Source organism: Cetorhinus maximus, chromosome 10 (assembly GCF_964194155.1).
Source record: "Cetorhinus maximus chromosome 10, sCetMax3.hap1.1, whole genome shotgun sequence".
Lineage (NCBI taxonomy): Eukaryota > Metazoa > Chordata > Chondrichthyes > Lamniformes > Cetorhinidae > Cetorhinus > Cetorhinus maximus.
The window spans coordinates 51,005,616-51,033,508 of NC_135888.1; the positions used below are offsets into that span (position 1 = coordinate 51,005,616).

General features: G+C 47.9%; 1 protein-coding gene across 1 annotated transcript; it reads left to right on the forward strand.

Annotated features, from left to right (window-relative positions):
• Nucleotides 1–1,238: 1,238 nt before the first annotated feature.
• On the forward strand, nt 1,239–27,791 carry LOC144685321 (protein AMBP-like). Its single transcript, XM_078549731.1, has 8 exons — nt 1,239–2,366; nt 3,886–3,964; nt 5,254–5,367; nt 5,449–5,550; nt 14,837–14,877; nt 17,959–18,029; nt 27,050–27,135; nt 27,754–27,791. Exons 3-8 carry the CDS (start codon nt 5,289–5,291, stop codon nt 27,789–27,791), a joined length of 417 nt encoding a protein of 138 aa, XP_078405857.1. The 5' UTR covers nt 1,239–2,366; nt 3,886–3,964; nt 5,254–5,288.
• Nucleotides 27,792–27,893: the final 102 nt, after the last annotated feature.

Here is a 27,893-nt window from a genome sequence, read left to right on the forward strand (position 1 = left end):
AGTTCAGCTCTTTTGTCCATGTTTGGACCAAGGCTATTAGGAGGTGAGGAGCTGAGTGGCCCTGGCGGACGACAAACTGGGCATCAATGAGCAGATTATTGCTGTGGACAAATGCCAGTTGATCACACTGTCGATGACTCTAGCCTGTAATTGTTTTAAAGAATGTTTGAAAAGGACTTTTAAGAGTTTGCATCAATTGTAAACGGATCAATTGTAGCTTTCTTGAATAATAAGAAATACTAGCCCATGTGACCTGGTGAGTCTTGACCTGGAGGCAGTACAAACAGGAAGGAAGTTAAGCTATGGACACCATATAGCCAGACACAGGGAGAACTGTATACACAAAGGAAAGCTACAAACCGAGGAGCTGGAGGGTGAAGGTCCAGATGCAGAGAAAAAAAGAATAGCTCAGAGACATTGAAGAGACGGGTGTTTTCTCAGAAGTGTCCAAACCATGAACCAGGGTGTTATTGATTGGTCAGTTGAAAAGGAATTCTGGAAAGCTACACCATCAGGACTGTTATGACCCGAAGGAGACAGGGTTCACAGAAGTGCACCTTTCTAATGATAATCGTACCTGTGAAACTCAGGGTTAAAGATGTTGTCCGATAGGTCTGACCTACCCTGTGTGAATAAAGAACATAATATTGTAGAACTGTGTAGCTACATAATGGCGTACATGCTGAAGGGGAATGCTTGTGGTTGTTTAAGATGTATTGTTGTTTTGTAGACTATTTAAAGTGAAATTTACCTTTTTATTCAAAGTTTCATTTTCCTGTTAATTCATGTTTAATTTGCGTTCGTTCCATTTTGTGTTAAGGTAAAAGCTACAAAAAGTGGAATCTTGTTGGGAATTTCTTCATTTTGGGGTCATTCAGTAAATTTGATTATTTTGTTTAGGATTCCCTTATGGGGATCGTAATGCGTATACCTTCTTAACCATCTTATCTCCCTGCCCTGCTACCTTCAGGGATCTGTGGCCATGCTCTCATCGTCCGTCCCTCTGTTCCTTCACACTTCTCAGTATTCTACCATTTATTGTGTATTCCGTTGCCTTGTTTGTCCTTTCCCAAGTAAGTTACCTCACACATCTCTGGACTGAATTCCATTTGTCAATTTTCTGCCCATTTGACCAGTCTATCAAAATCTTCCTGCAGTCTACAGCTTTCTTCCTCACTTTCAACCACATGACCAATTTGCAAACTTCTCACATTCAAGTTTATAAAAGTGATATATACCATGGATAGAAGCATAGAGCACAAAAGGGAAGAAGTTATGCTAAACCTATATAGAACACTGGTTTGGCCCCAATTGGAGTATTGTGTCCAATTTGGTGCACCATGTTTTAGGAAGAGCATAAAGGCTTTGGGGAGGACATAGAAGTGAGTAAATAAAGAGAAATTGTTTACAGTAGCTTAAAGGGCAGCTGACCAGATTTACATAATGAGTGGCTTGGATTTGGAATGCACAGTCTGGTGAAGTGGTGGATACAGATTCAATCATATCCTTCAAAAAGATACTTGCTTGGAGAAAAATTGCAGGGATATGGGGGAGTAAGCCAAACTGGAGTGCTGTTTGAAGCAACTAAGTAGACAGGGATGCCCTGTTTCCTCAAGCAGAGGAGTCAATTACCAGGGGGTACAGATTTAAGGTGATTGGTGGAAGGATTAGAGGGGACATGAGGAAAAACTTCTGCACACAGAGGGTGGTGGGGGTTTGGAATTCACTGCCTGGTTTGGTGGTGGAGGCAGAAACCCTCAACTCATTTAAAAGGCACCTGGATCTGCACTTGAAGTGCTGTAACCTGCAAGGCTACGGACCAGGTGCTGGAAGATGGGGTTAGAGTGGGGTTAGCTAGTTGTTTTTTTTCAGCCAGCGCAGACACGATGGGCTGAATGGCCTCTTTCTGTGCTGTAACTTTTCTATAGTTCTATGGTAAAAGCAAAATTAGCCATTGCCGGTGGTCCCTGCCAGAGCCAATTTTGAATCCAACTTGCCACTTGGGTCCAAAGGACTTTGACTTTTCAGACCTGTCTGCCACATTGGGACTTTGTCAAAAGCCTTGTTAAAACCCAAGCAACAAAGTTATTGCAGTATCTCTGTGTTCCTGAGTTTGGGTCTATGGTTAATGCAGCAACCCTGAACTCTAACAGGAGACGACTTGGTCTGTAATTGGTTTCAAAATCTCCAGATGTCGTTTTTTATGCCTTTCTTTTTTTTCAGACTCTTGGACCTTGGTTCTCAATCGGATCTGCTGCCGATTGTCTCTGGTTTGACACTCTGTTGGGTTCCTTGAATATGCTCAAATTTGTACTATCAGCAACTGAAGAAGCAAATAAATTCATTGCCATTCTTATACATCAATGGTGAGATTTCCTTACTTACATTTTGACTTCAACAGGCTGCAATTACATTTGATACAGTGCTGTAATTTCCCCATCCTGCTGAAATGGAGATGTTCAGCATGATGGCGAGCTCTGTGGACTGGAAACAAGGGCCTCAGTGGCACTTGTTTGAGGTAAGGCAAGGCCAGTGATGCACCCCTGATCCCTATTCAATGACCAGTGCAAAGTACCAGTGAGGGGTCAATGGGTATGCAGCTCATGCCCTCCCCATTTGTTGAATATCCTAGCAATCTTCACTGTGCAGCCAGAGACCATGACAGGGCCTTAAAAAAGCCCAAAACAATAGTTTAGTGGCATGTGAGCAATTATTCCTGCAACAGGAGTTAATCCTTGAGCAGGGGCTAATCCAGAGTGCGACTTAATCCCACAGTAGGATTTAATTCCAGGGCAGGAGTTATCCCGGGGCAGGAATTAACCCCGGACCAGGACTCAATCCCAGAGCGTAACTCAATCCTGGAGCAGGACTTAATTGGAAAGGAACAAGATTCAAGGGATTATGACTCTGGTTGACTGTGGAGTTGAAGACACGATGGGCTGGAGCCCCAATCAAATTCCCAGAGAACTAACATTGTTAATGGGGGATGGAGCTGTTTCTCTTTTTTTCCAAACTTTTCCAATCCTAGAATAGAAATTTCTTGTGGACTGCCATGAGGGCCACAATGGTCTGGGAGGTAGCTACCTCCTTGTGGCTCCACCTCAAAGCAGAAGATAAAAATTTATAAACTCTTGCTGGCTGGGTTTCATTGAGGCCTGAAAGAGGAATCCCTTCAAACACACATTTGACATTAGCAACTGCCTACAACATGCATTAGAGCCTGGGGACCCAGGGCAGCCCAGTTTATCAGGGAGGCCCTAAAACAGGAGTTTTTCATCTGCAGCAGGTCTGACTCACAGCATCACACCCTTCACCACAGGTAGAGGAGGCAGGTCCTGAATCCATCCCAACCAGAACAGGGATTGAATCCTGTGCTTTTGATACCAACCTGATCCACACTAGCCATCCAGCCAACTGAGCCAACCAGCCCCCCAAAGTGACTGAGTTGTTGTGGCAACATAAACTTTTACATGCATGGACCAGAACTATGGACAGTGGTATTAAAGGCTCCAAATTTTATCCATCACATGGCTGTGAAGGAATCTATCCTGCTCTCATTGCCTGCCATTGGCATGTGTTGGATGGATTTACAGGTTGATACTCAATTGGCCACATTCTGAATGCACCTTCTTCAGCTGTCAAGACCTGGAGGGGGACTTGAACCTGGAGCTTCTGGCTCAGAGGCAGGGACACTGCCCACTGCGCCAAAAAACATCTGAAGCTCCACATTAATGTGTTTTTGTGGGTCCCCCAATCATCTGTTTCAGGGGGTCCCAGCCCCCAGGGCCTAATTCCTGTGTAGTTTGATTGGGGAATATCACACTGCTGATCATCCTTCATGATTTTCACCCAAAAAATTAAAATCTTGTTTTATTTTATTCTTAGGAATGGAACATGTGTTAATATGACAGTGAAATATGAGTATCTGGGAAGTCAAGGACACTTCAAATATATCCCCCTCCAGGTAAGACCTAAAACTAGATATAAAATTGCTTCCCAAAGGGTTAGCACCTCTCATTTCATTGATTTATCTGACCATGCTCACCTGGCTAGCCTCCCACAGACATAAACTTACATCAACTTGTGCTAATTCAAAGCTCTGCTGCCTGTATCCTAACTCGCACCAAATTCCGTTCACCCATCACACCTGTGCTCGCTGACTTACATTGGCTCCTGGCCCAACAACACCCCAACTTTTAAATCCTCATCCTTGTTTTGAAATTCCTTCATTGCCTCACCTCTCCCTACTACCGTAACCTCCTTTAGTCCTCCAAGTCTTTCTGCTCTCTAAGCTCCTACAATTGTAGCCTCATACAATTTAATAGCACTATCATTCTTGGTTCTGACATCAGCTGCCTAGAACCTAAACTCTGGAATTCCCTCTCTAAATCGATTTTTTTTAAAATGGATATTTCCCATATCAGCATGTAGCTCTCCCAGACCAGCCCCATTACCAATTCAATCAGGAGTGACCAGCAATTGTTCTCAATCCATTTCACGAAGCCCAGGAAACATGCTGTCATCCGATTAGAATATTATGGGCCCTGATAGGATGGGTTAAACTCCCTCGACACCATCCCCATCAAACACTCCTAGGACGGTTACAGCACGGGGTTAGATACAGAGTAAAACTCCCTCTACACTGTTCCCATCAAACACTCCCAGGGCAGGTACAGCACAGGGTTAGATACAGAGTAAAGCTCTCCCTACACTGTCCCCATCAAACACTCCCAGGGCAGGTACAGCACGGGGTTAGATACAAAGTAAAGCTCCCTCTACACTGTCCCCATCAAACACTCCCAGGGCAGGTACAGCACAGGGTTAGATACAGAGTAAAGCTCTCCCTACACTGTCCCCATCAAACACTCCCAGGACAGGTACAGCACGGGGTTAGATACAGAGTAAAGCTCCCTCTACACTGTCCCCATCAAACACTCCCAGTGCAGGTACAGCACAGGGTCAGTATGTATCAGTCATAGGTTAATTTGGGCATTCATTAATTTCTGATTAAGCCACATGTCACTGCTCATGGATGCGGTTGCCTTCTGTCAGGCCTCACACCTTCTCAACACAAAGAGAGGCGCTCATTGGCTGGCAGATCATATGAAGCTTGTCTCAGACGCCCCATCCTCTGCATCCTTTCTGCCTGGTGTACTGTCACCCTCAACAGAGTGGCATGTTCTTGGGCAGAAAAGAGAGAACTTTAAACCAGACAAAGCAAGTGGTTAAACAGCCAAATATATTGTTTTGCAGGCTGCGATATCGATGTTGCTATTAAAGTGACTCACATGAACTATCATGAATATGCTATTCTAATCTACGAAAGTCAGATACAAGGAAGAAAGACAAAATCAGTGGCCCTGTACGGTAAGAGATTCTACACCTGCTCTTTCACACATCGTTTTCTAAGTTTGATTCTGGAGTTTTAACTGAATGCTCATCTCCCAGGAAGGACAAGGAAGCTGAGAAAGGAAATCAATGAACAATTCAAACAGTTTGCATTGAAACAAGGGATTCCAGAAGACCTGATTCTATTTCTGCCTGAACGAGGTGAGCACATTGAGGACCTGAGGGCCTGAGAATGGGGGGACGGCAGGGGGTGGGGTGTTGGGGCGGGGGGAATTTTAATATGATTGGTCATTTAACTTGGAACCTTCCTGGAGCAGACAGGACTTGTGGGGAGAGTAACAATCGGGCATGGAGAGGGGTGACAGCCTGAAACATGATAGCATTTGTCAACTTGGATTCCTTTTACAATCAAACAACTTATACAAGCTGAATGCTGGAAAGTGAGGGGTTGCAGATGCAGTGTCAAGATTGAAGAAGTCAAAGGCTATGGTAAAGGTAAGTTCACAAGGAGACAGAGTTTTAACTGAATCCTTGAGTTTGGGATTCTATTGAAGATGTGCTGCTTAAGGAACGAGAGTTAATCTTCCCGTTCTAAACCTATTCACCTCCTTCCTCTTTTAAGGCACTCCTTCAAACCTATCTCTTTGACCAAGCTTTTGGGCATATATGGACCAAACTTAGATGGATCAGTGTCAAATTTTGTTTGATAACACTCCTGTGAGGCACCTTGGCAGTTTTGCTGCATTAAAGATCCAAAATAAATGCGCATTATTGTTGTTATTTTCCTTCAGGTGGAATTTTGCAAATTATTCACAGGAGCTAACTGAAGATTGGGACCTGAATGCCTGGGAACCATTGATTCCAGCATAAGGTCAAGCATGGGATATCCAGGAACCTCCACTGGGGCCTGAAGCTGAGCCCAGGCCACAAGCCAGGATCTGAATCCAGACTGAAGGCCAGGGCCTGAGCCCAGACCACGGCACGGGGCCTGAGCCCAGACCATGGGCCAGGGCCTGAGACCAGACTGCGGGCCAGGGTCTGAGCCCAGACTTAGGGCTGGAGTCTGAGTCTAAACTGTAGGCCAGGGCCTGAGCCCAGACTGAGGGCCAGGGTCTGAGCCCGTATTGAGAGCTGGGGCCTGAGCCCAGCCCGAGTGCTGTGATTGGAGTCTAGTGGGTTTCAGCTAAGGCTTCTAGGAAGCTATTGAGCCTCCTTTATTTACATACTGGGCTAGGTGATAGATCTCATGTAGGTTGAAGGAATTATGCAGACTGTATTTCTTCCCAGTGACCATGTCACCTCTGAACAGGGAGCTGTGTTTGGGGCAGATGAAGGTTAATGTGTGAAATGAACCTCACAGAAAACAGGCCAGGCCCCGGTATCTAGGATATGGCTTAATTTAGAGGTTTTTGGTGATGTGACCGGTAGGATAAATAAAGCAGAACCAGTCGATGTAGAATATTTAGATTTTCAAAAGGCAATTGATAAGGCGCCACCAAACACTGTTGCACCAAAGAGCTAATAGAATATTAGCATGGATTGATGATTGGTTAAAGGACAGAAAACAAAGAGGGCATTTTCAGGTTGCCAGGCTGTAACTAATCAGGTGCTGCAAGGATCAGTGCTGGGGCCTCAGCTATTCACATTCTATATTAATGACTTAGATGAGGGGCTAATTGTAATTATCTAAGTTTGCTGATGATACAAAGCTTGATGGGAAAATAAGCTGTGGGGATAACACAAAGTGTCCACAAAGGGATATAGACAGGTTAAGTGAGTGAGCAAGAAGTTGACGAATTGAGTATAGGGTGTGAAATATGAGGTTATTCAGTTTGGTAGGAAGACTAGAAAAAAAAATTAAATAGTGAGAAACTATGAAAGGTTGGTGTTCAGAGGGATTTGGGTACAAAAAACACAGAAAGTTAATATACAGGTACAGAACCCAAGTAGGAATGCAAATGGTATGTTAGCCTTAATTGCAAGTGGACTGGAGTACATAGGAAGATAGGACTTAGGAGCAGGAGTAGGCTATTTGGCCCTTCGAGCCTGCTCTGCCATTCAATACGATCATGGCCTATCTGGTTGTGGTCTCAACTCCACATTCCTATCTGCCCCCACAACCCTTGACTCCTTTGTCTAACAAAAATCTGTCTAACTCAGCCTCCACTGCTCTCTGGGGAAGAGAATTCCACAGGCTAACCACCCTCTGAAAGAAAAAACTTCTTCTAATCTCCATCTTAAAAGGGAGAGAGAGCTCTTATTCTTAAACTGTGTCCCCTTGTTCTAGTCTCCCCCACAAGAGGAAACATCCTCCTAGTATCCACCCTATCAAATCCTCTCAGGATCTTATATGTTTCAGTAAGATCACAGGCTGAATAATATGGTCATGCGCCGGAACTGGGTTCTGCATCCGGAAGTTGGCGGCATTCCAACGTCCGGGCCTGCAGTTGGAGCACGCCCGATAATACATTAATTGCCACCAATTAGTAGCAAGGGTGGGTTACAGACCATCATCCCACCCAATGAGTGCTGGAGGGTGGAATGTCCATTCTCAGAGGCTGCAGGCAGGGACCCAAGCAAAGCTGGGTGGGAGGGTGAGCTGTGAGGAGGATGCAGAGATGCTTCAATGTGATTTGGACACTGAGTGAGTGGGCAAATGCATGGCAAATGCAGTATAATGTGGATAAATGTGAGGTTATCTACTTTGGTAGCAAAAACAGGAAGGCAGATTATTATCTGAATGGCTATAAATTGAGAGAAGGGAATGTGCAACGAGACCTGGGTGTCCTCGTACACCAGTCGCTGAAGGTAAGCATGCAGGTGCAGAAGGCAGTAAAGAAGGCAAATGGTACGTTGGCCTTCATAGCCAAAGGATTCGAGTACAGGAACAGGGATGTCTTGCTGCAATTATACAGGGCCTTGGTGAGACCACACCTGGAATATTGTGTGCAGCTTTGGTCTCCTTATCTGAGGAAGGATGTACTTGCTATAGAGGGAGTGCAGCGAAGGTTTACCTGACTGATTCCTGGGATGGCGGGACTGACATATGAGGAGAGATTGAGTCGATTAGGATTATATCTGCTGGAGTTCAGAAGAATGAGGGGGGAATCTCATAGAAATCTATAAAATTCTAACAGGACTAGATAGGGTAGATGCAGGAAGGATGTTCCCGATGGTGGGGGAGTCCAGAACCAGGGGTCACAGTCTGAGGATACGGGGTAGACCATTTAGGACTGAGATGAGGAGAAATTTCTTCACCCAGAGAGTGGTGAGCCTGTGGAGTTTGTTACCACAGAAAGAAGTTGAGGCCAAAACATTGTATGTTTTCAAGAAGAAGTTAGATATAGCTCTTGGGGCGAAAGGGATCAAAGGATATGGGGAGAAAGCGGGAGCAGGCTATTGAGTTGGATGATCAGCCATGATCATAACGAATGGCAGAGCAGGCTCGAAGGGCCGAATGGCCTACTCCTCCTATTTTCTATGTTTCTCTGTTTCTATGACCCGGAACAAGGTCACAGCCTGCACTGGATATGGCATGGGATAGTGTGAGGGAACCCAGCAGATGAATAATCGAATGGATGTACTATACAGAGAGATTTGTGCATTTTCGTGTAATCTGGCCAGGGAAGTGCATTTAAATTGTAGTTAATCTCTGCAAACCGTGTCAACCTTCATAGGTGCCAGAAATGTTAAAAATCAGCAAGTTTCCCACCTTTTGGCACTGAGGAGTTGAACATTTGTTACGTTTCTATACATAGATATCAGTGCCATCAGAGCGAGGGTGGTGATGTTATGGACTGCACATGAAATTATGACTATCAGGGACACACATGAGGGGGAGTACTTTACGACACCTCCAGATCTGTCCAGGCATCGGATTCGCAACTTTAGGAGACCAATGGTCTGCTCCACTATGGCTCTGGTGCTGGCATGGCTCTCACTATACCTCCTCTCTGCATCAGATCTGGGCACCTCACAGGCGTCAATAGTCATCCCTTATCACCTAGTAGCCATCCCTCCAAGGAATCCAGGCTGGTGAAAAGGTCTGGAATCCGTGTCTTTCTAAGGATCATCTTCTTCTTCTTACCCAGTCCCTTGGGTTTGAGGATGACTTGCTTCCACGTTAAGAATGAGTTCTCAGGTGACTGAAGAGTCCAATGCATGACCTACAGCCTCTGTCACAGGTGGGGCAGACGGTGATAGGGGAACAGGTGGGTGGGGTGCCTGGTTTGCCATGTGCTCCTTTCGCTGTTGACGCTTGGCTTCAGCTCACCCTCGGCGATGAGACGCAGTATTCAGCTCCTTTCCAGATGCTTTCCATCCACTTCGGGCAGTCTTGGGCCAGGGATTCCCAGATGTTGGTGGGGATGTTGCATATTTTCAAGGAGGTTTTGAGGGTGTCCGTGAAGTGTTCCCTCTGCCCTCCTGGGGCTCGCTTGACGTGTCAAAGCTCCGAGTAGAGCGCTTGTTTCGGGAGTCCCATGTCAGGCATGGAGACGATGTGGCCGCCCAGCGGAGTTGATTGAATGTGGTCAATGCTTCGATGCTGGCAATGTTGGCCTGAGTGAGAACACTGCCATTGGTGCATCTATCCTGCCAATGGGTTTGCAGGATCTTGCGGAGGCAGTGCTGGTGGTACTTCTCCAGAGTTTTGAGGTGCCTGCTGTACATAGTCCACGTCTCTAAGCTGAGTTGTCACTGCTGTCTGGGTACCTGGCACACACCTACATGACCCGTCCATTATGGTCACACACCAGCTGCACCATATTGGTCGAGTGGAAGCCATTTTGGTTTATGAAGGTGCATGTCTGTCCAGCAGGAGCTTTTGTGGCTATTTGTGTGCAATCAATGGCTCCCTGCATCCCAGGGAAACCTGCAATTGCTGCAAATCCTCAGTCTCTATCCATTTGACTCTGGCCATCCTGCATGAAAGAGGTGTAATTCCTGGCCTTTTGGAACATTGCATCTGTGTACACCTTGATGCAATGGAGTGCAGCAGACTGCGGTGTCCCACTGAGGCCTCCACAGGCTGCCTGCAATGAGCCTGTTACAAGAAAGCTCAGCACCACTCTTACCTTCAATGCAACAGGCATCGGGTGGCCCCAATGCAGTTGGATGCGACCTCCCCTGTGAGTATCTCACAAAGTGATGCCACAGTGACTACTGAAGGCCTGGCTTTTCTCCTGCCCTGAGTCTCATTCAGTTACAGGTGGCTAAATCTCTGCCTATATACTCTTGGAGCAGCATAAGATCATCTGCACCTCCGCTGGTCTCTGGGTTCCCCCTGATCCTTGGGGTCCCGCGCTGTTCTGTCTCCTTCCTGAAAAACCACAGCATCCTGATCCTTCCTGTGTCCCCTTCTTCCTCTCACCCTTCTCCCCCTCCTCCTAACCCTTCTCTCCTCCTCACTAGAGGTTGTATTTACAACAGAGACCACAATGCCCCTCTGCCTCTGAGACTTTTCACTCCTGGCTAACGGACAGGAAAAGAATCAATCGAACAGCTCTAAAGTTTTAAACCTGCCCACACCAGCTTGCCCATTAAGGCACCGATTCCCACGCTGTCGTGATTCTCACCCTGAAGGTGTATTATTGACTTCAGAGCATATTATAGCTGTGAATTGGGTCATTAATAATGTTAATTGCCTTCTCGTTTGCAATTTAAATAATGTGGGCAGGTTTCTGACTTTTTGACCGGCCGCCTACCGTTTTATTGCAACTGGCATGATGATGTCATAAACGGTGCCCAAAGTCATCTTGCCCCTTATTATTCCCCACAAAGCAGTGAACACTCCTGATCTGGCAGTGTATTATTCAGTCCCACCTCCCATTCTTCTAAACTCCAACGGGTTTAGGCCCAACCTGTTTAACCTTCCTTCATTAGATAACACCTTCATCCCAGGAATGAGTCAAGTGAACTTTCTCTGAACTGCTTCTAACGCAATAATATCCCATTTCAGATAAGGAGGCCAAAACTGTACACAGTATTCCAGATGTGGTCTCACCAAGGCCCTGTACAGCTGCAGTAAAACTTCCCTACTTTTATATTCCATGCCCCTTGCAATAAACAACAACATTCCATTTGCCTTACTAATCACTTGCTGTACCTGCAAACTAACCTTTTGTGATTCATGTACCAGGATACCCGGGTCCCTCTGTACCTTGTATTTAAATAACAAGCTGCTTTTCTATTTTTCCTGCCAAAGTGGACAAGTTCACATTTTCCCACATTATACTCCGTCTGCCAAATGTTTGCTTGCTCAACCTGTCTATATCTCTTTGCAGAGTCTCTGCCTCAGTTTGAAAACTTCCTTTCCCAACTACTTTTGTGTTATCAGCAAATTTAGCCACCATACATTCAGCCCCTTCATCCAAACCATTTATATAGATTGTAAATAGTTGAGGCCCTGGCACTGATCCCTGTGGCACTCAGTTACAGCTTGCCAACATGAAAAAGAGCTATTTATCCCAACTCTGCTTCCTGTTTGTAGGGGGTGGTGGTGTGTGTCAGCTTCACCTCTGACTTCTGAGTGGTCCGAATTGCTCCCACTACCTGGGTTCTAGACCTTGGACTTATTTGGGGGTTGTGACAAAGTGCAGCAGACAACTGGTTTTGGAGCAAGAAAAAAAACTGGGTTTATTGAAGTCACAAATGAACTTATAACATTAGGATTACACTGAGATTATACAGACCTACAAAGTACACTTAGTTAAGAATGGGGAACACACGACATAACGAGGGAAAATCACGCTACTAATCCCCTTACCCTTGTCCTACCCTCAAAACCTAACTAAATTGAACTAGGAGAGGTCAGGGATCATGCTCACCAATCAGCGTTCCTTGACAGTTCGAAATCCAGCCAGGTAAGCCGGTTGCAGTTTTGGGGTACGCTCTTTGTGTCCTCTGGGGCCTGCCGTCCCCACGTGGTCCTGGTCTGTGGAATCTGCGAAGGTTCTTCAGTTGGGTGGAGGGCGCAGTTGTGGGTGGTCGATCTTCGTGGAGGGCTGCTGTTGCGGCCTTGTTGTCTTCGGTTGAGCCTGCCACCCCGTGCCCCTCGCCGTGATGTTGCCTGCGGGCCTGAAAACCTCCTTATCTCCTTTCTCCGCTTGGGTCAGCTACCTCTCCCTGCTTAAACTCTGCTTCAACGCTCCAAAACTGCTCACTCTCCTCCCCTTCGTAACTGGAATTTCTTATCTCAATCCAAATCAAGGTTAGTTCTTTGTCTGATTTTGGTGGGCTTCCTCAGGTGATTGTTGTCTCGTTGTTTTTAATGGGCTCGCATGATGTTTATCGTTGTCTTTCTGTCCGCATAACTAGTCTTGAACTGAAAGCCATTGTATATGTGGAGTATTGATAGGTTCGCATAATTGCATTGATTGCTGCCTTCCTGCCTTAGTAGTTAGTAGCGATTATTTATGCAAGATTTTGATGGGCTTTAGTTTCATGTAAGATGAAGTCTTTCTCTGGGCTGATTGTTATAAAGGGAAGAATGCGTATTCTGTCTCCTCTCGTTGTCTGGTTTCAGGCAACAATCCACACTGCACTCAACAAGCCCGGGCATGTCCAGTCCCAGGCCTTCATGGGCCTAGCCTCCTATCTGCAGGGTTCTACACTTAACTCAGCAGTTGGGTCCTCTGCCATAAAAGTCCAAAAGTCATATCCTTGTTGATGATATGAAAAATGTGGGAATTTTGAGAACCCTTCAGCCCCCCCTTTGATACTTAAACCTTGCTTCAAATATCATACTGGGAAAAAAAAGCAAAATTCCCATAGTCAATTTGCTACTGTAATTACCTATCTAAGATCCCATGACACATACATCCCCCATTCTTTAAAATGTGGTGTACTTAAGCATGCATAGGCAAAATACAGTTATTTACATACATCCAAACATTTAGGGGGTCCAACACCCCACTTGGTGCACATACATCTTTATTAAAAGAAAACAACATGTAAAAGTCTTTCTTAAAAATAACCGAACGCAAAAGAAAACAACAATCTTTATTCAGGAACACAAAAAAAAATATATGAAAGGTTCAAACAGGTGTATCTCTCTCCACCTTAGCATAATGCTTCTTCCAGGTCCTTTCATTTTGGAACTCTAGGATTTTGCCTTTTCTTTTGCACTGAGAGCACAACAGGTACAACACTATTCCCAGCTGGCAAACCACGAGGATGTGGGAAGCCATTCTGACCCATGAAGGGACCTCTATGTTTTCGAAAATGTCCCACCAGGGTGGGACTGATACCTTGAATCTCTCCCTCTATCTCGTGTGTTTTCTGTTCCAAAGTATAGAAATACTTTTGTGATAATTCTACAGCTTTTAGTAGTTTAGTAAGATGTTCTGGGAGAGGGGGAATTTCGTAACCGAAATGTGTGACAGAGCTCTGCAGGTTGGTAATGTTTTCCCTAACAGTGAGGTGAACAGTGGAGGGTTCAGGAAGGGGGACAATCCGTTCCTGGGCCACTTGAACTTCTGCCTCGGGTTTAAAACAAAAACTGCTGTCACTTACTCGACACCGGATGTGCTGTCCAAGCTGGTAGTGGGGCGCACTTGTATATATATATATATACCTATATATGCTACCTGTGGGGGAACATGGCCTTGTGCCATTACCTACATGGTACAGTTTATAGGCCGTGCACCAGCAGTTTTAAACCCGCACTGTGGTCTGGAATAGGCATTCAAGTGCTGGGGACACAGTACTACGTGTGCACCCCGGCTCCGGCACCCAGAGAGGTCTGTACTTGTCAACATGTGCTCCCACTTTATGACGTAAGGTGGGGCCGCTGCGAAACAGACGTGTGCACCCCCTTGAATGACTCCAATGTTCTCCACCCTATATACCGGTGCAGGTCGGGCTGTCCCACCCGTGACCGGCATCCTCACTACTATACCCATGGTGTGGTTGGAGTGCCCACAATCTACTGAGACAGGGTAAGCTTCAGCGGCTAGGCGGAACTGACACAGGCTTAGTGAATTCTCAAATGGGTGGAGGGCTGTGAGGTGCTTGTTGCTGATCCAGGAGGAGACTAAACCTTGCTTTAAATCCTCCAGGTTGCTGCGGCCCTCGCCCAGCAACCATGCCCCGTACAGCACGCACACCTCATTCTGTGCAGCCTGGTCTGATGCATTCCTATCCTCTCGAATGAGTGCATTCACTGTTTTAGCGTGCCTTTCCAACTCAGCAATAATCTCCTTTAAATGGACCATCATGGCCTGGTCCTCGTGTAGCTCTGAGCCTATCACTGTGTTCTCCTCTGTTCAGATTTTTCGTAATTGTGTTTTTAAACCATTTATTTGTGTCTGCAATTCTATGTCATCACAGAGAATCCGGTATTGTATGCTGTGAAAACATCATTCCAGGTTCCTCTTCTTTGTCTCCCCGCATTGCTAAAGTACTCAGTGTGGGTAGTGTACAGTTCTGTTTTGTCTACATTGGCAAAATCGAACTCGTAGAATTTCCTGAACATTTCTCTCAACAGGGCCTGGTATAGCTGTTCTGTCTCCTTGGGGCATCACTCAGGTAAGTGTACCTCTGTAAGGTTTAGAATCACGGAAGCCACTGCGTAGTGTACCCCCTGGTATGGCACCTTTTCGGTCGGCACTAGTACCAGCCAATTCCCTGGTCCCTTGGTGGTGGCAGGGCTCTTCTCCATATGTGTCCTTACTGCTGGGGCTGTGGGCAGGGGCTTTTGGGCACGTGCCACGAGTTCAGTGGCCTTAACTGAGGCTGGAGAGGATGGGGTTATGCAAGTGTGTAGGTGGGAATCCCATTTCACCCCCTTCCCCTTGTCCAGCCATGCTGCGGAAAAGATAATGGATACGCCCGTGGGGCAGGTCTTCCGCGATCCCCCCATGCAGACATAGATTCCCTGTTCTGATTTCCACCACTTGTCCAGGCACACGCTCACCCCCCATGGTTCCCGGTATTGGTCCGATGGGTGTCGTTCCCCAGTCGCTCCCAGTCAGCTGTACCGTCCCCCATGTCTCTGCTCAGCTTCCTGAGCCACCACCACCTTTCCAGGGGAATCTGTCCTCTGCAGGTCAGGCACATGCGTTTCCCCTCAGTGACCCTGACCCGTGTGGCCACAGCCTGTATGCTGGGGCAGGGGAGGGAGGCCCCCCCGTAGGTGAACCCGGTCTGACTGGAGTATCGGGTGGAGTTAGATCCCAGCCACCCTGGCCATCTTCCCACATGGGAATAGGTAGTGATCTCCTCCACGTTACCTTCGCTGCCCCTCGCAGTCACCACCGGTGCTCTCTTCCCTGAGCACCCAAAAATGTGGGAGTCCTCCACGCCACCTTGCCTCCCAGTGGCCATTCCTATCAGGGCGAGTAGGAGTATGCCCCCCATCCTATCAAAATCCTTTCTGTAGCGAGACATAAGAGCATATAGCCAGGTCCCGAACTGATTCGCTGGCTTGGGTAAAGTATAGTCGAGTCTTGTGACCTCGACTCAATACAAACACTCTTAAACAATAATACTTAAACTACCAACCACCTTATTTAAAATTTAAATAAAACACCCAAACTTAACAATCTCAAAATTAAATAACAGAAGCTATGTACATCTGTCCCCAGGCGGCCAGGTTAATCCCTGTTCAGGCTACAGCACACTACTCCCTTCGGTGTGGCCGCCCTGTCCTGTACCTTTGGTCCCTTGCAGTCTGCAGCTGCTGGCTGGGGACCTCTGTCCTCAGGTCGATCCCTGACTTGAGGGGCTGCCCTTTTAAACTGGGGAGCTGGTGACCAAGGTTTCTTTGGCTGTGGCGTTCATGGGGACCTTCTAGGGACTCTGGCTGGTGGGGGTTTTCTGGCTGGTGGGTCTTCAACCCGAGCCACTGTCCCCTCTTGTACGGTCTGTGGAATCTCCATTGCCGCTGGCTGGGGATTTCTATCCTCAGGTTTTACCTCTTCTAAACCTGTGTCAGGGGCAGGTAACTCTCTGCCCTCAGGTCCCACCTCGTCTGAGTCCCAGATGAGCGGTGGAGTGTCCCAAACGGTGGGTGGGATGGCCCTTCCCTTAAAACAACCCACTGCACCTGCTTGTGCAGTCTGTGAGTTTGCTCCTGCTGCAGATTGAGGATTTTTATCCTCAGACCTTGCCCCAACTGACTGTTCCCTTCCCTCGGATTTAAAACAATAATACTTAAACTACCAACCATCTTATTTAAAATTTAAATAAAACACCCAAACTTAACAATCTCAAAATTAAATAACAGAAGCTATGTACATCCATATGGGACCCATATGGGTCCTGTCCTACAGCAGCAGTCAGGGGTAGGAATGGGACATGGGGTGGTGATAGACTGTCCGCCAATATCCATTACAAGCCTACCAACTCCCACAGCTACCTCGACTACAGCTCCTCACACCCCGCTTCCTGTAAGGACTCCATCCCACTCTCTCAGTTCCTTTGCCTCCGTTGCATCTGTTCTGATGACGCTACCTTCAAAAACAGTTCCTCTGACATGTCCTCCTTCTTCCTTAACCGAGGTTTTCCACCCACGGTCGTTGACAGGGCCCTCAATCGTGTCCGGCCCATCTCCCGCGCATCCGCCCTCACGCCTTCTCCTCCCTCCCAGAAACATGATAGGGTCCCCCTTGTCCTCACTTATCACCCCACCAGCCTCCACATTCAAAGGATCATCCTCCGCCATTTCCGCCAACTCCAGCATGATGCCACCACCAAACACATCTTCCCTTCACCCCCCTTGACGGCATTCCGTAGGGATCGTTCCCTCCGGGACACCCTGGTCCACTCCTCCATCACCCCCTACTCCTCAACCCCCACCTATGGCACCTCCCCATGCCCACGCAGAAGATGCAACACCTGCCCCTTCACTTCCTCTCTCCTCACCGTCCAAGGGCCCAAACACTCCTTTCAAGTGAAGCAGCATTTCACTTGCATTTCCCTCAACTTAGTCTACTGCATTCGTTGCTCCCAATGCGGTCTCCTCTACATTGGAGAGACCAAACGTAAACTGGGCAACTGCTTTGCAGAACACCTGCGGTCTGTCCGCAAGAAAGACCCAAACCTCCCTGTCGCTTGCCATTTTAATACTCCACCCTGCTCTCTTGCCCACATGTCTGTCCTTGGCTTGCTGCATTGTTCCAGTGAAGCCCAACGCAAACTGGAGGAACAGCACCTCATCTTCCGACTGGGCACTTTACAGTCTTCCGGACTGAATATTGAATTCAACAACTTTAGATCTTGAACTCCCTCGTCCATCCCCACCCCCTTTCCGTTTCTTCCCCTTCCCTTTTGTTTTTTCCAATAATTTATATAGATTTTTCTTTTCCCACCTATTTCCATTATTTTTAAATCTATACCTGTAACGCCCTGTTAGTCTTTCCACCCCACCCCCACTAGAGCTGTACCTTGAGTGTCCTGCCATCCATTCTTAATTAGCACATTCTCTTAGATAATATCACCACCTTCAACACCTCTTTGTTCCTTTATCTGTGACATCTTTTGATTATCTGCTCCTATCACTGCTTGCTTGTCCCTACAACCACACCCCCACCCCCCCAACTTCTCTCCCCCCACTTTAAACCAGCTTATATTTCACCCCTCTCCTAATATTACTCAGTTCTGTTGCAGGGTCGTGAGGACTCGAAACGTCAACTCTTTTCTTCTCCGCCGATGCTGCCAGACCTGCTGAGGTTTTCCAGGTAATTCTGTTTTTGTTTTGGATTTCCAGCATCCGCAGTAGTTTTTTGTTTTTATCCTGATGAAGCTGTCCTGGTTCACCTCTCTGAGCTGGCCCTCCATGAGCACTGGGGCTAGCACCTGGGTGGGGGTCCGCATAACCCTACCAGTCATGAGCTTGTGTGGGGAATACCCCGTGTTTTTTGACTGGCTGGCTCGGATCCCCATTAGGACCAACGGTAAGACTTCTACCCACTTTCTAGGTGAGTCTACCGTCTCTTTCCTCAGCCTTTCTTTCAAGGTTCTGTTTTCCTCTCTACAATCCCTGAGGACTGTGGGTTGTGTGCAACGTGGTATTTCTCCTCTATGCCGAGTACCATAAGGGTATTCTGTATGACCTGCCCGGTAAAGTGGCTCCCTTGGTCGGACTCCACGTACTGTGGTAGCCCACATTGTGAGAACACCTCCCTGACCAGGATCCTGGCTGTACTCAGAGCCGTGGCTGTTCGGAAGGGGAAGGCTTCTACCCCCTTTGTGAACACATCCACCAGGACTAGATAGTACCCTGGGCGGTGGGTAGGGGCCTGATGTAGTCGACCTGGATCGACTGCCATGGTCCCTCTACCCTCCTGATGTGTCCCATAGGTACCTTCCTTTTGTGCGGGTCAGGGTTGTTAGCAGCACACACCAGACAGCTGGCACAGAACTCGCGGACATCTTCCCTGAGTCCTGGCCACCATCCTGCCTGTTCCACCCACTGCCAGGTGGTCTCAGGCCCGGGATGCCCCGCTCCTGGACCCTCATGGGCCAGTTGAAGGAATTCCCCCCTGTGCTGCTGCGGTACTACCTATTGCTCTCCCTTAAACAGCATGCCTCCCTTTATAGAGAAGGCTGCTGTGTTGTAAGGGCCCTCTACCCTTTTCCCTTCTGCCACTGCACTGAGGACTGCCTTGAGGACGGGGTCTTGGGTTTGGATTGTCTTAAGGTCCGGGGTTAAAGCTACCCCTGTGCTCCCCTGTGTCCCATTCCTACCCGTGACTGCTGCTATAGGATGGGACCCATATGGGCCCCAGAAAATGCCTGTGCGGGCACCGTCCTTAGCTAGCACATCGGCCTGCCAGTTGCCCTCACTCCGGGGTTCTGCGGAGGAATGGGCTTTCACCTTATGGATGAAAACCTCCCCTTCCTCCCCCACTGCTGCTAAGATTTTTTCCAGCAAGGGTTTCACTGTGAGGGGTCTCCCATCAACGGAGGTGTATCCGCGGCGGGACCAGATGGCCAGGTACTCCGTACACAAATTGCATGTGAACATGCTGTCCGAGCAAATCTTGTATGGGGTGGGAAAGATCTCGGGGTGTGTAACCACATACACTATCGCAGACAGTTCAGCCTGCTGGGCGCTCATGGTGCTGGGGAGCTTAATTGCCAGGGCAAGGTTTGCCGCTGGGTCATAAACTCCACACCCCATGAGTCGTTCACCAGCAGATACTGTGCTGGAGCCATCCACATAGATTTCACGGCCCGTGGGGTGTATCCCGGCCTGTAAACCTATGTCTACTTCCCAAACCCCTTCTATGGAACACCGGTGGGCTGTTACAGGATATACCAGATTAGCTGCGAGCTTTGGCTCACAGAGCCCTTTTACTTTTAGGTCCATCTGTGAGAGAAGCAGGGTCCAGCGAGCAATGCGGGCACTGCTCACTGTCCCATTCTTGATTCTCCCATCCAGGAGCATCTGGGTGGGCTTGTGATGGATGAGGAGGGTAATGGGAGAGGTGCCTGTGAAGATCAGTGATCTTTTCACAGCCCAATGTGTGGCCAAGAGGTGCCTTTCACAATTGGAGTAGCTCTTCTCCACATCTGTGAGTATCCTGGAAGAGTAGACCACCGGTGTCTCAGCTTGCCATGCCGCTCTTGGAGCAGCACAGCACTCAGGCTGTCCCCGCTGACTGCTGCCTCCAGGAAGAACTCTTTCCCTCCATCTATGGCCCCTAGAGCTGGTGCGGTCTGCAGATCTTTCTTGAGCCTGACAAATGCTGCCTGGCACCCCTCATCCCAAACCCACTCCACTCCCTTATGCAGGAGTCGGAGCAGAGGGGCTGCTGTGGCCGCATAGTCCTCAATGAAGTCTCTGCAGTACCCGGTTAGCCCTAGAAACGATCTCACTCCCGTGACTGTGTTGGGGACTGGTAACTCCTGTACTGCTTCCTGTCTAGCTTTATCTGTGGCCCTTTCCCCAGCACATATTGTCAGGCCCAGGAATTTCACCTCCTGCTGGCTGATCTGCGCTTTCTTTGGGTTCACTTTAAAGCCTTCCTGCCCGAGCAGTTCCAGCAGTTCGGCCACAAGTGGGCCATGCTCCTCTCTAGAATCGGTGAATAGGAGCAGGTCATCCACGTACTGTACCAGCCGCCTGGGCTGGCTGAAGCCCTTTAAACTGTTTGCAATGCATTGGTGGAAAATGCTAGGGCTATTGTGGAAGCCCTGAGGCAGACAGTTCCAGGTGTACTGTTGCCCTTTAAAGGTAAAGGCAAACTTGTACTGATCCTCTCTCCTTAAAGGGATGGACCAAAACCCATTGGAGATATCCAGCACTGTGAAAGTGGTCGTGGATGCTGGGATACTTCCTATCAGATCGGCAACTGCTGCTACCATGGGTGCACAGGCTGGGATGTTACTGTTGAGCACCCGATAGTCCACTATGGCCCTCCAGAAGTTGTCCGGTTTTCTAACCGGCCACAGTGGAGAGTTCACGTGGGTGGCTATCGGTCTCAGGACCCCCTGTTGCACTAAGGAGGACATGGCTGCTTCCATGTCTGGCTCCGCTTCCCTGGGGAAGTTATATTGCTTTTGTGGTCGGGCCATAGGGTCCCCATCTACACTGACCTCGAACCCTTTGACCCTCCCACAGTCGTGTTTGTGTATGGCAAATATGGCTAGGTGGGCTCGCACAAATGCCTGGAACTCCCTTGGGGTGTTGCTGACCATGAGTTCGAGGTTATAACCCTCTTTAGGCTTCATGGTGCACAGGGTCCCCTTCCCCTGTTTCCCTGGGATGACTACTACTCCGTCTTCCTTTCCTGTTTTTGCCCCCTATGGGCAGTGATTCCTCAAATCCACTAGGATCCCGTGACCTACAATAAAGTCGGCTCCCAGGATCCCTTTTCCACCCTCCACTTCCCACTTCATTAGGATACAGGTCCACTTAGAGCGGAGTGTTCCTAAACGAATGGTCAGCGGGATGGAAAATGAGCCAACCTGTTCTTTACCTGTGAATCCCGACAGACTGTATGGGACCCCATTAGATAGAGGTGAGGTAGTGGGGTTAGCTGAATGGATCACGATACATGATGCTCCCGTGTCTAACAGATAGGTCCCGTTTACCTCTTCTACCTCCAACTCAATGAGGGGTCTCTTCCATAAGTCGTAGGTAAGGGAACACAGGTAAACAGGTTGCGCTGGCTCTAGTCAGGGTTGTGGGTTAGATGGGGCTGACGGGGTGGTGGCTGCTACCTTCCCTGGGCCAGTCAATAGGGTTCTCATGGTGTCCAAAAATGACTCAACCGTGGCGGAAGGGATTCCTGTCTCTGCCTTTTGGGCTGGGGTTGAGGAATTCTTTCCCTTGTTATCTTTCCAAGGATTCTTACATTCCTTCCTCCAGTGTCCATTCTTCCCACACCCATAACAGTTGAGCTTTGTGCTGGAAGGGTTATTCCCTTCCTGATGCCACTCCTTCCTACCCTGGCCGGGTTTCATTTCATGCACTTTCCCTTTAGGTGAGTGTGCATCGGTTCCTTTACCATTATGAATTGTCTGATCACTGTGAGTTCGGTAGTCAGGGGATTCTTTGGGTCAAGCCACATTCCTGCCGCGGCCCTGACCTGTGGCAAGCTGTTTGTCACCAGGCAACAGAGCCAGTGGGCCCACTGATCCTGGTCCAGGTTAGCCCGGTTAGGCGTCCCACTGCATGCGCTCCTATACACCGGCCACAACCTGTCTGCAAAAGCCTGTGGGGGTTCTCCTACGAGTTGCACTGTTTTTTCCACCCGGGAGAAAGGACTTCTCTCATTCATCCCCATGACCTCAAGAACTTCCTCCTTGAGCTCCCCATAATCACACTGTCCCATCTTACATTGGTCAGAGAGGGACTGGAAGAGCTCACTCTCTAGGGAGAATAGCAGCATTTTGGCCTGTTCAGCATCATTGCACTCGTTGATGCTTGCTGCTTGTTCCACTTCCCTGAAGTGGACCGAGGGATCCCCATTTGCCACAAGTTTAGTTAAATGGCTTACCATGGCCCTAAGCTGTTGGTTGCCGTGGGGAACTACGAACTGGTTTTGGAGGGGTCCCTCATCCCCGTTATCAGCAGGCGGGCCGAACCTTTACTGCCGGGCCGGGCCCATCGGCCCCAGTCCCAGCCTCTCTCGCTGAGGGTTTTCCTCCTCAGCTTCTGCCCCTAATTCCACCCCCCCTCCTGCCAGATTTTGCTAAAGCTTGGCGCTACGGGTGGTGGTCGTGGGCCCTCCTGCTCCTCAACCGGGTAGTCCCTTGGCACTAACTGTGGTGTCTGAACCGTCTTCCCCAGGTTCCCTGTGAAGTCGACCTGGGCTGCCCTAGGGCTTATGAGGCACACCATGCCTTTTGCCGTCCTTAGAGCAAGGTTCAGACTTTCTATCTGCTTCTGGCAGGGGCCATGGTTTGCATCCTCAAACCCCTGTGTGCTCACTATCTTATAGGCTGCCTGTAAGCCTTTTATTTTCTCCTCCTGCTCTCTTACTTGTCTTGCTAGGTGGGCATTCTTTTCCCGCAACCCCAGCTCATTGTTCTTGGCCTCGGTGACCTGACACTGTAAATATTCCTGCTGGGTCATATGCTTCCCCACTAACTGCACCCTTTCCTGGTTCAGAGCCTGCAATGCTCTCAGTAACTTCTCCCCTGCTAGGGCCTTTGTTTGGACTTCCAGGGCTGACTCCCGAATCTCAGCTGCCTGTGCTTCAACGAGCCTGTCCAAAAGCTGGATCTGTTTCTTGAAGCACATCAGCCAGACTGCCTTTTCTATGGATTTTTTATGATCCTTCCCTTCCGTCCATTTAGCTGCAGCATCTACCCGGCGCCCAGCCTTTAACAGATTAGTGACCCATTTTATTTCCATATTCACCTTACTGAACACATAATTTAAAATCCTCTCTTCCATTACAGTTCTCCCTTCCAAATCAGTGTCCACTGCATCGCATCCCTTTTGCCAAGGTCCTGCCGTGGTCGCCATTATGTAGGGGGTGGTGGTGTGTCAGCTTCACCTCTGACTTCTGAATGGTCCAAATTGCTCCCACTACCTGGGTTCTAGACCTTGGACTTATTTGGGGGTTGTGACAAAGTGCAGCAGACAACTGGTTTTGGTGCAAGAAAAAAAAACTGGGTTTATTGAAGTCACAAATGAATTTATAACATTAGGATTACACTGAGATTATACAGACCTACAAAGTACACTTAGTTAAGAATGGGGAACACACGACATAACGAGGGAAAATCACGCTACTAATCCCCTTACCCTTGTCCCACCCCCAAAACCTAACTAAATTAAACTAGGAGAGGTCAGGGATCATGCTCACCAATCAGCGTTCCTTGACAGTTCGAAATCCAGCCAGGTAAGCCGGTTGCAGTTTTGGGGTACGCTCTTTGTGTCCTCTGGGGCCTGCTGTCCCCACGTGGTCCTGGTCTGTGGAATCTGCGAAGGTTCTTCAGTTGGGTGGAGGGCGCGGTTGTGGGTGGTCAATCTTCGTGGAGGGCTGCTGTTGCAGCCTTGTTGTCTTCGGTTGAGCCTACCACCCCGTGCCCCTCGCCGTGATGTTGCCTGCGGGCCTGAAAACCTCCTTATCTCCTTCCTCCGCTTGGCTCAGCTACCTCTCCCTGCTTAAACTCTGCTTCAACTGCTCCAAAACTGCTCACTCTCCTCCCCTTTGTAACTGGTAGCCCAGTTATACTGTTTTTTGAATTTCTTATCTCAATCCAAATCAAGGTTAGTTCTTTGTCTGATTTTGGTGGGCTTCCTCAGGTGATTGTTGTCTCGTTGTTTTTAATGGGCTCGCATGATGTTTATCGTCGTCTTCCTGTCCCCGTAACTAGTCTTGAACTGAAAGCCATTGTATATGTGGAGTATTGATAGGTTCGCATAAGTGCATTGATTGCTGCCTTCCTGCCTTAGTAGTTAGTAGCGATTATTTATGCAAGATTTTAATGGGCTTTAGTTTCATGTAAGATGAAGTCTTTCTCTGGGTTGATTGTTTTAAAGGGAAGAATGCATATTCTGTCTCCTCTCGTTGTCTGGTTTCAGGCAACAATCCACACTGCACTCAACAAGTCCAGGCATGTCCAGTCCCAGGCCTTCATGGGCCTAGCCTCCTGTCTGCAGGGTTCTACACTTAACTCAGCAGTTGGGTCCTCTGCCATAAAAGTCCAAAAGTCATATCCTTGTTGATGATATGAAAAATGTGGGAATTTTGAGAACCCTTCATGTTAGATAACCAATCCGCTATCAATGCTAATATGCTATCCCTACACCATGTGTACTTACCTTTGATGTGGTCCCTTATCAAATGCCTTTTTGAAATCCAAGTACACCACATCTGTAGGTTCTTCTTTATCCACCATGATTGTTACTTCCTCAAAAAAACTCTAATCACAGAATCACAGAATTACACAGTGCAGAAGAGGCCCTTCGACCCTTCAAGTCTGCACCGACACGTGAGGAACACCTGACCTACCTACCTAATCCCATTTACCAGCACTTGGGTCATAGCCTTGAATGTTATGACGTGCCAAGTGCTCATCCAGGTACTTTTTAAAGAATGTGAGGCAACCCGCCTCCACCACCCTCCCAGGCAGCGAATTCCAGACCGTCACCACCCTCTGGGTAAAAAAATTTTTCCTCCCATCCCCGCTAAACCTCCTGCCCTCACCTTGAACTTATGTCCCCTCGTGACTGACCCTTCAACTAAGGGGAATAGCTGCTCCCTATCCACCCTGTCCATGCTCCTCATAATCTTGCACACCTCGATCAGGTCGCCCCTCAGTCTTCTCTGCTACAACGAAAACAACCCACGTCTATCCAACCTCTCTTCATAACTTAAATATTTCATCCCAGGTAACGTCCTGGTGAACCTCCTCTGCACCCCCTCCAGTGCAATCACATCCTTCCTATATTGTGGTGACCAGAACTGCACACAGTACTCCAGCTGTGGCCTCACCAAGGTTCTATACAACTCCAGCATGACCTCCCTACTTTTGTAATCTATGCCTCGATTGTTAAAAGCAAGTGTCCCATATCCCTCTTTCACCACCCCACTAACATGCCCCTCCGCCTTCAGAGATCTATGGACACACACACCAAGGTCCCTTTGTTCCTCAGAACTACCTAGTGTCATGCCGTTCATTGAACACTTCCTTGTCAAATTACTCCTTTCAAGTGTATCACCTCACACTTTTCAGGGTTAAATTCCATCTGCCACTTATCTGCCTATTTGACCATCCCGTCTATATCTTCCTGTAGCCCAAGACACTCAACCCGGCCAATTTTTGTGTCATCCGCAAACTTACTAATCCTACTCCCCACATAGTCATCTATGTCATTTATATAAATGACAAATAATAGGGGACCAAGCACAGATCCCTGTGGTGCACCACTGGACACTGGCTTCCAGTCACTAAAGCAGCCTTCTGTCATCACCCTCTGTCTCCTACAACTAAGCCAATTTTGAATCCACCTTATCAAATTACCCTATATCCCATGTGCATTTGCCTTCTTTATAAGTCTCCATGTGGGACCTTGTCAAAGGCTTTGCTGAAATCCATATAAACTACATCAACTGTACTACCCTCATGTACACACCTGGCCATCTCCTCAAAAATTTCAATCAAATTTGTTAGGCATGACCTCCCTCTGACAAAGCCATGCTGACTATCCTTGATCGAACCTTGCCTCTCCAAGTGGAGATAGGTTCTGTCCTTCAGAATTTTCTCCAATAGTTTCCCTACCACTGCCGTGAGACTCACTGGCCTGTAGTTCCCTGGCTTATCTTTACAACCCTTCTTAAATAGCAGAACTACATTAGCTGTTCTCCAGTCCTCTGGCCCCTCTCCCGTGGCCAGAGAGGAATTAAAAATTTGGGTCAGAGCCCCTGCGATCTCCTCCCTTGCCTCTCTCAGCAGTCTGGGGCACAAATCATCCGGACCTGGAGATTTGTCCATTTTTAAGCCTGCCAACACCTCCAATACCTTGTCACTCCCTATATCAATTTGATTAAGAACTTCGCAGTCTCTCTCCCCGAGTTCCATACCTTCATCCTCATTCTCTTGGGTGAAGACGGATGTGAAGTATTCATTCAACATTCTACCGATGTCCTCTGGCTCCACCCATAGATTGCCCCCTTGGTCCCTAATGGGCCCTACTCTTTCCCTGGTTATCCTCTTCCCATTGATATACTCATAGAATATCTTGGGATTTTCCCTACTTTTACCAGCCAGAGCTTTTTCATATCCCCCCTTTGCTCTCCTAATTGCTTTCTTAAGCACCATCCTGCACTTTCTGTATTCCACTAATGCCTCTGCTGATTTGCTTCCTTTGTACCTGCTTAAAGCCTTTCTTTTCCTTCTCGTATCCTGAATATAGAGCAGCGTGTTCCCAGGATTTGGTGCTGGGCAGATGTGTGGAGTGGGTGTCCCAGAGATCAGTGCTGTCATTTCTGTTTCAGTCAGACTGAAAACTGAACAGATCATATAATTGGTTTGTATTTGAATTGGTTTGCTTTGACCCTTTCATCAATTCAAGAGACTGAAATAAATTCTAGTAACTTTTAAGTGAAGTTTGTCGGGCTTCGATTATAAGTGCAGCTGCTTTTTAAATCCTAATTAAATACATTTATTGTAACTGAATTAGAGAATCGCTACAAGCTTAAGCTACACAAGAAATGCTTCATTTTTGTCAGACATGTTTCTGATCATTATGTGATTTACTGATATGTTTTCTCCACCGCTCTCTCTGTACCAGGCTCTTGCTCAGACAAGGACCGTACCTGGAGCACAGGGTAAGGGAGAGTTTGCTTTCAGATGCCTCACTAATACAAGTCAGTGAAGGTGGGCATAGCACTAGTTACAGTACAAGGTACAGCCCAGAATATTGAGCATGACACTGGGAACACCACATGAACAACACTAGGACTGCCACCGGATGTAGCAGGAGTACAGCATGGGTACAGTATTAAATAAATCACAGGATACAGCAGTTACAGCATTGGATTCAGTAGTAGTTACAGCACTGGGTACATTTGGAAGGTGTTTGAACAGAGGAGTGCTGCAAAGCTGTGACGTTGTCCCAGAAGGTACTGCATATATTCCTTTGACTGTCTGTCCCAGCTGAACCCTGATATATTTCTACTGGGAGTAACTCCATCTCCTGATCACTTCCATTTCACAAGCTTGGACATGGTAGAACTCACAGCGACCAATCAAAGTTCTGCTGGTGGCTGAAGTAGGATAGTCAGAGCACACGTGTCCAAGGGAAGAAATCGAGACAGAAATCAGAAGCTTCTTACCTTTGACGGGATGGGGGCTAAATATTGTGAAAAGGACAGAGTATCCCTGAGAGCTAGAGAGGAGAGTACAGAGAGAAACTGCTCTATGCTTCATGTATTGTTACACTGTGGCACTAACCTGTAACGGACGTGAGATAACTGTTCCTATTCTCTTTTCCAGGAGAGGATAAGCTTCTGGCTGTTCCAAAGAAAGTGTAGCTGGAAATAAAAGAAGAAAAAATTGAGAGCAATGATGGAAATAGTCATTAAAGTGATGACTTAATGCCATTCATTAGACACATCATATGGGCCTGATCCTAA

Bases quoted from the DNA above. Each gene is read 5' to 3' on its own strand.
- LOC144685321 (XM_078549731.1), top strand. From the start codon at position 5,289: ATGAACTATCATGAATATGCTATTCTAATCTACGAAAGTCAGATACAA. The intron at 5,368-5,448 runs GTAAGAGATTCT...CTCATCTCCCAG, and splicing joins AAAATCAGTGGCCCTGTACG to GAAGGACAAGGAAGCTGAGA. The intron at 5,551-14,836 runs GTGAGCACATTG...TTCTCTCAACAG, and splicing joins TCTATTTCTGCCTGAACGAG to GGCCTGGTATAGCTGTTCTG.